Consider the following 11,726-nt stretch of genomic DNA (forward strand, 5'->3'; position numbering starts at 1 on the left):
TCTAATAATAAAATTATTAGCCAACAAAATGGCATGATAAGAGTTAACTGCAGTGTACCTATATTTAAAAACCACTGTCAACGTCAAAAATTGATTAATTTTAATAGTTTATGTCTACAAACTTTACTCCTCAAACCGTTTTAATGTAAATAATATTATATTATACAGTGTGAATAATATATGATTTGTGTGGTTATTTAATTTTTGTTTAGAGTTTCTCGTGTTTCTCTGGTTAATTAAGTAGATTTATTTAAGCTTACCTAATTATATAATATGCACTAACTTTAATAACTCATTAAATGTTTTTTGGATTGATCGTAAGTAGATTTGTGATATTTATTTTATTTTTGAAGCTAAATAATACAATTTCGAGAAGGTAGTAAAAAAAACAAACCAAAATAGCTAGAAAAAATAACAATCATCCAAGAGGTGGATAATGATAAAAATGTTTAAAAAAAATTCCACTCTGACCACCAATCAGGGCACGCCGTAGTCATCATCAACAGAGATGTATGTTTAATGATGTATGTATTATCAATGTTATTATTGGATACGCATAACATAATGCGATTAAATGACTGAGTTCACAATTTTTCGGCGTCTCACACCATAACGACTAAGGTACGAGTATTTAGTTTTAGTCTGCTGCTGCTGAGAGTGCTGCACGCAGTCTCGTTACGAAAAAAAAACGCGCAAACACATTATATATAAGGTACATTGCCTAAGTTTACAACTTTAAACGTTTCATTTACGTCCGCAAACGCGCATCGTTTTTTTAATACTTTTTTTCAGTTTTTAATTTTTGATTTTTTTTTTTTTTTGTAACTGTTGACAATCGATACCTTTTAAAGACATTTTTAATAAATAAACCAACTCTAACTAAAACGTTTCAACATGCACAATATTATAGGAAGCAAATTTAAGGGCCACTGTAGACAATTATTCGCAGCAATTACAGGTTAGTTCATGTATTATATACACATTTGTGAATACATATTAATTATGATATTTTTATTTTTATTCTTATTTTAATTTAATTTTATTTGATATGTATTAAAAATAATATATAAATAAGTAAATTTTAGAACATTTTAAAAACTTGTTCTGTGTATTTTTTAAATAAATTATAAAACATAATTTATACATTATATACTTATGATACACACACGAGGAATATAAATAACCGTGTTAAAATCATTTTGAAAACTTAAAAACGCTTTGAAATATATTTACCGGAAGTATTTAATTTAAATAACTACTACACCATTTCACTTCAGAAATAAAAAACAATTTTAAATATGCCTTTATATTTATGTATGGTTTTAAAATAATATTAAGTATAAAACTAATCGATATTGAATATTTTTTTCATTTGAATTATTTGAATGTTTTTGGTTGAAAGTTAAGTTTAATTTTTAATTTAACTCGAATTCGTTACTTGACATACAACATTCACTTATAGTTTACACATAATATATTTATCTGTAGTTCATTGAGTTCATATTAGAATAATTGAATCTTATCATAGTTTATATGATTTTATGTATGATCCATAACGATATAATGATTTACTTAACGTTATTTTACAATATTTATTCAATATAGTATAAATATACAACATAATTATTTTAACACTATACTCTAATAGTGCTTATATTTTGTCGAAAAAACTGGATATTTTACCAACTGTAATAGGTTTAATTGATGTTAAGGAGAACAAGTGGTGCTACTAGGAATTAATACAGTCTACAATGTATGTATTTTTCTTTTCATTTTGGTGGAGACCCATTTTGGGGGGGTTTTAAAGTGGTTCAACAGTTTCGTTAGCGGTTGACCTGTCTACATGGATTGACAGCAGACCACAGAAGGTAGTACGTCATAATACCTCATAAAGCAGTTGGTTTTAGAAACTGCCTGTCAGTTATCAAAAACATGTTGTTTATGTTATTGTTATTATCACAGTCATTGAGCCATAATGTCTTCTCGATTATCAAAACCACCTACCTCCCACGTATTTTTTATTCAGTCGAGACCCGGGACTACTTTTAGTGTACCTACGTCTACGCAGCTTAATATACGCAACTACGCACCGGTCAATATATTATACTACCGTGTCGGCATGAAACGGATGTAGATGGATATGATTTGTACCAGGTCATCGTTTTGTTTAAATCAACATTAAACATTAATTATACAATTCCTCACGTGTATATAACCAAACACAAACACGCCGTTAACATATATAGGTACCTATAATACATGTAGTGCAAATGCGTCGTACATATATTTCTATACGTCAACTATGTAATACGATATAACGTAACGAATTAAAAACGATCAACGGTGTTCAGAGTCTCGCGTGCGACTGTATTTATTTTTATTTTTTTAATAACGATGCCCAATATCTGTAGTGGACTATAATGTTAAATAAACCGAGAGGAGTAATTTCGTCATCCGGTCTGATGAGTATATTGAAATAATCAGACTGTTATTATAATAACATTAAAACGAAACGACGTATATAATATAATTACGTTTGCTAAAATCGGTTACATGAATTATAATTACATCCATATTATAATATAAATGCGTCGGAATTGACAATAATTGATAATATATTATTTATAGGTGCACAATATTTATACAGCTGCGTCAAATCTACAGTAGTAGAGTTGTCGAATTTTTTAACAACCGATTCGGATACGTAGCTATAGGTCGACCGGCAAGGGTACGTCGACCGACCGAGTTCGAGTTCTCGAGTTGGATCGTAAAAAACGTTTGTCGAAAACCGTCGTTCCGATAAAATGTGTATGTGTATAAAGGTACCTACGTAGCGGAGTGACAAACTTTATGATATTAAAGGTGTACATATTATACCTACGATATAAATTACGCGCGACTCGTTTATGTAGGTACCTATATATTATTATGTATATATACATGTATATATAACAAGGTATGTACCGCGGTCGATTTACGTTTGAGATAATGTTTAAATTTATAAAAACCGTACCCGGCCGACATCGTATATAAATTACGCGAAGGCCCGAGGACAGGAAAATAGAAATTATTGTAGTGTATCGCAGTTACACGAGCTGCATATGTGCATTGCACATGCATAAAATACCTTTAGGTATACCTACGTATAGGAACGCACACTGAGGCGAGCAACTAAACAACACACGTCGCGCGTGTTACTATGAAACTGTAAATTTCAAAATAAATCGCATGATAATATGCACCTCGCACACGTTTCCAACGACGTCCACACCATCTCCACCCCTCCACACACACACACACACACACACACACCACCACCGCCTACCAACTCACTCCCCCGTAACCTTCGGTAAGCAACGACGATATATTATATATAATATATAGATATATTATTATTATTATTATATGTATATATGCGATTATGAAAATATCATATTCACTGCGATGTATTAATTTTTTAGTATCGGTATATAGATTATAATATTATGTACACATATTTTATATACTATTTGACAATATATTTGATTATATTTGTATAGGTATACCTACACGATATTCTGACGTTAATCGCGGACGTCGGATTAAATCGTGTACGGTACCAATTAATATATGCATAACTGTTATTATAATAGTACTCTGTATCGTTTCGATATGACTAAAATAATATAGCTGATGGCGTGTATAATGTGTATATATTATGTATATATAAATATGTTTGTACACATAATAACCGTTCGTTTATTATATTAATGATTTACATCTGCTGTTGCACGTGATCGGTAGGCACGTAATGTATAATATATAATTAATATACAATATATTATTATTACATTTTTAATTTGTAATATTATATCATACGAGTAACTCGCGATTATTTTTCGTCCACCTATAACACGGAAAAAAAAACGGAATCTGCCCGACGGTAACCCAATTTAATGAGTAAAATATAAAAAAAATAGCTAGGAATACCAATCAACAGGAATAGACGTATACGATTATTTGATAATGTGTTTACAGTAGGTACTTACTTAGTTGCTTGTACATGCATAGTGATTGTGACGTGGGTAAGCGTTTCGAGATGTACCAACTGGTTAATTATGATATTATTATAATATTATGCTCAGCTAAGACATACGATAAGTGATAAACTATAAAAATAAATAGTAACGACTGGAGGTCTATATAGAACATCGTTTTACTCGTGCTATACACACGGGCAAGACATTGTGTAAAAACATATAATACAACGACTAGTCTCATTTACTATAGGTAGGTATTATATAATCACATATACCTTATTACCATATTTGTAATATTATGTAAAATGGTCGTTTTGGCGTTTGATAAACAATACAAATATATTATATACATTGCGCATCATAATATTATATTAATAAAATATAAGAGTATATTTACGATTTTAAAGTTGTATACCAATGTTCATATATGAATCGTACCTATATGTTATACGGCGATGATCATTGGCGTGCGTGGTGCGTCGGGTCATTACATGGCTAACGATGAACAGACGTAAACAATCGATTAAAATATCGAGTTTCAGATATCATAAAACACTCTTTTCGCCGAAAACGAATAAACAAAATCATCCGAAATCATCAGTTTTCCAACGTACCTTACGCACTGCTTTAAAAATCTGTCATTATTCTTCTACCCAAAAATAATATCATTCACATCACTATATGCAAGCAATATGACATGCGACTGCCGCTCTTATAGTCTAATATATAGAATCCAAAAAATAAATAAATATCCATATCAACATTATTAGTTCGTACATAAGAATGTCCAGTTATAGTAATCGTGTGATCTCTTTCCTTGTTTCCTTCATGTCTGGTTTATTCAAAAATAATTTATAGAAAATAAACAAATATCATTACCAATACGTCAAGAAGTTAATACTCCAGATTATTATAGAGACTAGTACACGGGTAAACTCTGTGGAGGATCTACTGTCTCCCGCGGGACTTTACCTCACTAATCCATGCTGTTATACGCAAATGTATATTATGACTGTATAATATTATACACAGCATTTATCCACAAGTCCTTTGTCATCTTGCATCGATCTGCAGTATATGTACACAAACTTCATAACTTAACGTTAGTCAATGGTCCTATATCATCACAGTCGTACGGATAATCATAGAAAAATTGATACTCATCATTGCGGATGATGGCATGATGCAGTATGATGAAGAATGCAGGGTATAAAATTGTATGCAGTAGCCATAGACCTTATATTAGGCCGGTGGGATTTTGTTTTGCGGTCACGGCAAACTTCATTAAAGTGATGTATTATCATAGTAAGTCAATATAATGAAAACGTTGAAATCAAAAACCAGAAAAGTTTCTACTAATACTCAATACAAATGTATTCATAATTCGTTTAATTCGCTTACACTTGTAAGAAATATTCATGAATCATGATATATAATACAATAATTACGTATTTATGCTGTTTTTGTTTTTAACTATGCACGAAGTGGTACTGTGGTCTACGCACATGCGTAGAAGTGTGGAACAACACGATCAGTATTACCCACGTTGACCACCCGAACTACTGCCATATGACTCACATGAGTATAGGTATATGACAATTGCACACTAGCACATACTGTGTGCATAGCAAATATGAAATCTGGAGTAGCAAATTAAAAGGTATGCAGTTCTTTTATTCGGTTTTGCACAATACTAGGACAAATAATTAAAAATAATTTAGCTAGTGAAATAAGATGTACAGTAGCAAAATGTGTAAATTTTGGGCACTGTCGATACTGGGTGCGCATCTCCTCCATACAAGGCCTATGTCGGATTATTCACTTGATTGGTCGATTTTTTTCCTTTTACAATTATAATAATGATAATAATATCAGCCAATAATAAGTGGACGATATAGGCTAAGTGAAGAACTATTTGAGGAGGGTTTGTGTATATCAAAAAACTATGATAATATAGCTATACATAGTCGCATCTGTTTTGTCATGCTGCGTACTGTCTTCATAATATTGACGTATTATTATCCGAAAGAGACTTCGTTGGAGAGTTAAAATCAGAGGTAGAATACTTCACCCCTGCATGGTTTGAAATGTCATTGATCCCGTCTCAACTGCAGCCTATATAATTTAATTGTGTAATATTTTATATACTCGTATTTCTGATGGAAAACGTTGCAGATTTTATAGCCGGCTAGGACAGCCATACAGCGAACGTGATATTAAATTTGACCATTCTGTAACCCCATTACCGTGCTACCACGCATACCAAAAGCCCGATTAAAATAATACCATATATTATTAGTATTATACCTCCTTGATAATAATCCATAATCATCTTTTTGAGTACGATACTGTATAAAATACCGACTACCAAACTATATAATAACTATACCGATATATAAATATAAGTATGGTATTCTTACGATTTACCTATAATGAATGGAACGTCTTGTTTACCGGTTCTCCTGTGTTAGCTTTATCTGGGGGATTGAAGCCCCCTCTGTACATACATGTATAATGCGTGTTACATTACAGCATAATATAGTATAGAAGATGACCTAGATAATCATATCAATAACCGATTAACAAATGTTTTGTTTTTACTGTTTTAAGAGCTCAACACGCATATTATCACCACCAGCTGCCTGCGCAAAACGCTACAAAGTTTATTCAGACCGTTTAACATTTTAACTAGACACAATCAATTACATTTAATATGACACGTTGTTTTTTTTTGTCTACGTTAAACGATCACATTAATACTATTCGCGCTACTGTGCAGCGTACTTACCTACCTATAGCAAGCCCACCTACCAAAAGATTATACAACTAAATAGTTTTTCAACAGCTGTTTTACGATAAGTGAAATAAATTACATGATGTATTACACAAATTATGACATAACTTTTATGTATAAAAAAAACCACATAGGTAATTTTTATTATTATATTGCTCGGCGAACGTGTCAAAAAAAAAAAATAAAAAAACCAACAACTTACGCCGTACCTAAATACAATTTTTTTTCTATTTGCATAATATACACCTCAACTTTTAGACTTATTGGAATTTCTGAAATGCATTACATTTTAAATGTATTCTGCATTACTACATATTTTTAGTATGATACCTTAAATGTTAATTTAATTACAATATGATTAGTCTATGCGTGCACATGTCATATTTTCTCCTTTAGTTTCGTATCTTTGAGTAGTTGAAGAAGTATCGATGGCGTCTCTGGGTTCGGTGATATTATTTCACATAGGTTGTAGGGTGGCATCATCTCTCTCTGGGGTCCTTCAGTTGGATACATTTGGTTAGCAGCTGTTTAACTGTAGTCGTGGCGTTGCATGCGATGAATTTTCGTTGGTCGTTTTTGTTCGTTAGATGTTCGTGAGTATATAAGGTGTGACCAATATTCTTAAGCTGCTGATTAAATACAATTTATATTTTATAAGGTTTTTTCTATGTTGGTTTATGAGTATTATTATTAAAGTATAGGAGATTAGTGATTACGCTCATCATGATATTCAAGTACAGGAGACTTAGCAGAAAATATTTTATCCAAAAATAAATCAACACAATCGAAAATAAAAAAAATAAAAATGTATTACACATCTTTTCGTGTTAATACAAATTTGAATAAAATGGATTATATACCCACTACCATTTAATATTTAAACGAAACTTATTATTACCTTTTGTTGTGGTAATAAGTAATAACTAATTTCAGAATAATGTATTTTATTTTAATTAATACTTTTTATCACAGCTCTCAGCTGTTTTAAAAATAAAATTAATTTTTTTATAATTGTTATTTAACTATAATTCTTTTTTATCCCGAACTTATAAATCTATAGTTAAGTTACCAGTTGAAAAAATTTTAAGGATTTTTAATATTGTTTAATATTGATTCTTCAACTTCTTCAAACTTTAAATAGTTATGATTAATGAACAATTAACCAATAGGTTAGGTTAAAGCGTACATCAATGTATTTGTGAAAAAATAATATTATCTTTGATACCTAATTATTGTATTACACAATGTAGACTACCATTTAAAATTGAAAGTCTTAACTATTTTAAAAAATAAGGGAGTACAAAACCAAACAAAAAAAATCACCATATTATACGACAACTTAAACCTAGTACTCGCACTTGTCTAACCATCATAACTTTTAATCCTGTGTTTAAAGGATAGGTATTATGAGTTAGGCGATACCATAATTCTTGATTTTACAAAAATGCAATCCAAAAATATGGAAATTCTAAATTATCAAGTGCTACGCGTTACTACATTACAGTTGAACTAGAATTCGTTTTTTGATAAGATGTTACGGAATGCACTATCATCACATATTTTAATAAGACAATCAGTTTTAATAAAAAAAAAACCTAAAGCCTATTTTTTTATAATATTCAGTTATTAAAAAAAATGTCGAAATTTTTACAGCAAAATAATTAGGTACTCAATTATATATATATTTAAATATTAACTTAAACAAATAAAATACAATATATTTATTTAGTTTATATCCTACTAAGTATTTTAAATAGTGTCAATGAACAATCCCTTCACGGCCTATCACATTTTTCGTTAATAATTCAAATTTGAAATACTTAAGCATAATATTATTATAGTTTAAAATAATCGTAAATCGGTAACCATCACAAAAACACTGTATACCTGTCCTAAGTATCATAACTCATAATGCCATCATAACGTTTGAAAAATAAAAATTATAATTTTGCTATTTACATTAATTGGTAAAGTAGATGATTTTTTCGAAACCTTAATGTTCTTATATAAATTTAAATTTAAACGAATAATTTCAGAGCTACAAGACATAAGGTAGGTATGTTTTATGAGTAAAAGATAATAATCCTTAAAATTAATAAACCTATATATATTCATGGCCTAAACATATTTAGTAGGTATATCAAGTTCGATAACTAAGAAATCACTCTGTTGAAATGCGATTTTATAGACGTCAGAATTTTCAAAAACATCATAATCTTAACGATTTGCAGTAAGTAGTAAGGACCTATTAAGGATGCCCTCATTCGAAAAAAAGTTCGTACCACGATACTGTTTAGATTCCATGAACAATTTAAATATTTGGAAAACCGATCTAATATAGGTACTTAAAAATTTCAAAAATCTGAAATTTTGAATAAATTTATAATTTAGGTAAAATATTATTGGATATTGTGGGGGAGCGGGGAAGGTAAGCATGGTTGGTGAATCACTGTGTATCTATAATGTACTTCTTTACTGAAACTATACTGTTGACGTTGAATGTGTTCAACATTCAAATTTAACTATTAACCGCACATCAAAGTTCTATAGATAAACGAAATTTATACAATAAGGATGATATTATGATATAATTAATATGATATTTTAATGTCACGGCAACGCACTTGATCCGGTCATAAATTGACGGTCATAATATGATGCGACCAACAGGAAACTATAATCAACAGCATTCATAGTGACAAATTATGTGATTATTATTATATTATTGTTTCAGTGAATCTCGTCACGTTTTCGTTTGGAATTTACACTGGATGGTCTTCAACGGTTTCACCCATACTCAAAAACTCAACGTTGACACCACTCGACCATGGTCAGGTGCTGACGGAAAACTCAATTTCTTGGGCCTGCAGCTGGGGTATGCTCAGCGCCATACTGGGCACGTTCTTCTGGGGAATGTTGGCGGACAACTATGGCCGGAAGACGACCGGCTTCCTGACCATGTTGCCGTACCTGGTCAGCTGGATCATCCTGTTGGTGGTTAAGACGGAGACGGCGCTGATGGTGGCCCGGTTCCTGGGCGGTATGGGGGCCAGCGGGGCGGCCATCAACTGCCCGATGTACGTGGGAGAAGTGAGTGAGGAGAGCATGAAAGCCGGCCTGGGCTCGCTGTTCATACTCATGTATAACATCGGCGTGCTGTACGTGTACGTGTTCGGCGTGAAGGTGAACTACGACTTTTTGAACGTGGCATGTCTGGCCATCAGCGTGTTGTTCATGGTGGTTTGGTGGTATGTACCCGAGTCGCCGATATTCCTCATCCAGAAGAATCGAATGGACGAGGCGAGGCGGTCGCTCATGTGGTTCAGGGGTAAGGACAACGACAAAGAGGTGAGCGAGGAGATGGACTCGCTGATGCGGCACAGTGACCAAACGACCAAGGCCACGCTGGCCGACTACAAGAAACGTGGCACGGTCAAGGCGCTGCTCATCGGCCTGGTGTTCCAGGCTGGCACACAGTTCAGCGGCATCAACATCATACTCATGTATACGGTGGAAATATTCAATAAGAGCGGCAGCACCATGTCCCCGCATTCATGCACCATACTGGTGGGCGTAGTCCAGGTCATTGGGTCGGCGATTGCGTCGTGCACGGTGCACAGGGCCGGCCGAAAGTTTTTCCTGATGGCGACGTATGCAGTCACCGCCATGGCACTGATCACCATCGGCTCGTGTTTCTATGCCAACAAGGTGGACTCGACGATTAACACCGGCATGCTGCCCGTGCTCAGCTTGTCGGTGCACGTGATCGCGTTTTCGCTGGGCCTGGGTATGGTGCCGTATATTATCTACACCGAGGTATTCCCTGCCAACGTGCGCAACATATGCATGTCCATGCTGATGTTCTTCAACAACGTGCTGGGCTTCGTCATCATTAAGGCGTACCCGTCAATGTCGGACGCGTTGCACATATCCGGCTACTTCTGGTTGTTCGGCGGTGTGTGCCTGGCCGTCGTGCCGTTCACCTACCTGTTCGTACCCGAGACCAAAGACAAGACGTACGATGAGATCCGCCGTCAGCTGCTGCTGTGGTTCCCGGACAGGCGGCACAACGACAAGGTGGCGGAGGTGGCAAAGGCGGAAAAGGCGGCTGCGGTGGACCAGGTGGACGGTGGCAACGTGGTCGTGGTCGAAGCTAGTGAGATGAAAGTCTGTATGGGAAAGGACCAAAGTTGCTTCAGCACACCCCAACACGCGCGTGACAGCGTTAAATAATAACCGACACATGGGGTTATACGTTCCTGTGCGTGTACACTGCCACGGCACGTATACACGAGTAAAGGCCACTACTATATTATTATTATTATTAATTATTATATAGTGTCTATCTATGAATATAACTGATTTATGTTGGGGGGAGTGGGGAAATGTAAAAAAAATCGAGTAGAAAACCCTACCTTTTTTGTATTTTTTGTATTTTTACGCCACCAAGTTTGTTTTTTATATATTTATTTGAATCATTTTTTACGACAACCGTAGTGTTTTGTATATTTTGTGTGTGTATGTGGTAAGCTAACAATTCGCATTAATATTGTAACAAGTATAACAAGTATTATGAATAATTTAAGTATGATTATAATTTTAAATATATCTTAATGTATAAGCTTTAAAATAATATTAATTGTTATAACGATATTATATGCACAGAAATTGTGGTTAAAAAAATACGATAAGGTGACAACATTTGTTTGTCTAATCACAGTTTTGTATTAAGACTTAACGTGTATAAACCAATTTACATATATAACTATTTTTTTTATATTATACTAAATCTCATTAAAAGTAAATATGATTTAAAAACTTGTGAGTTGTTAATGCATTATTTAATTATTTGTAAATTAAACATATATACTATACAACGTTGCAAGCCGATTTAATACCAAAATATTGCATAA

General features: G+C 33.2%; 1 protein-coding gene across 1 annotated transcript; it reads left to right on the forward strand.

The window, feature by feature from the left end:
• Positions 1–576: 576 nt before the first annotated feature.
• Positions 577–11,255, forward strand: LOC111042291 (facilitated trehalose transporter Tret1-2 homolog). The gene is made up of 2 exons (XM_022326848.1): positions 577–958; positions 9,548–11,255. The coding sequence occupies exons 1-2, from the start codon at positions 895–897 to the stop codon at positions 11,044–11,046; spliced, it is 1,563 nt and encodes a 520-aa protein (XP_022182540.1). The 5' UTR covers positions 577–894; the 3' UTR covers positions 11,047–11,255.
• The last annotated feature ends 471 nt before the right edge of the window (positions 11,256–11,726 follow it).

Source organism: Myzus persicae, unplaced genomic scaffold, assembly GCF_001856785.1.
Source record: "Myzus persicae strain clone G006 unplaced genomic scaffold, MPER_G0061.0, whole genome shotgun sequence".
Classification (NCBI taxonomy): domain Eukaryota; kingdom Metazoa; phylum Arthropoda; class Insecta; order Hemiptera; family Aphididae; genus Myzus; species Myzus persicae.

Excerpts from the sequence above, each read along its gene's own strand:
- LOC111042291 (XM_022326848.1), top strand. The coding sequence starts at position 895 with ATGCACAATATTATAGGAAGCAAATTTAAGGGCCACTGTAGACAATTA. Across the intron at positions 959-9,547 it reads ATTATTCGCAGCAATTACAG|TGAATCTCGTCACGTTTTCG; the intron begins GTTAGTTCATGT and ends TTATTGTTTCAG.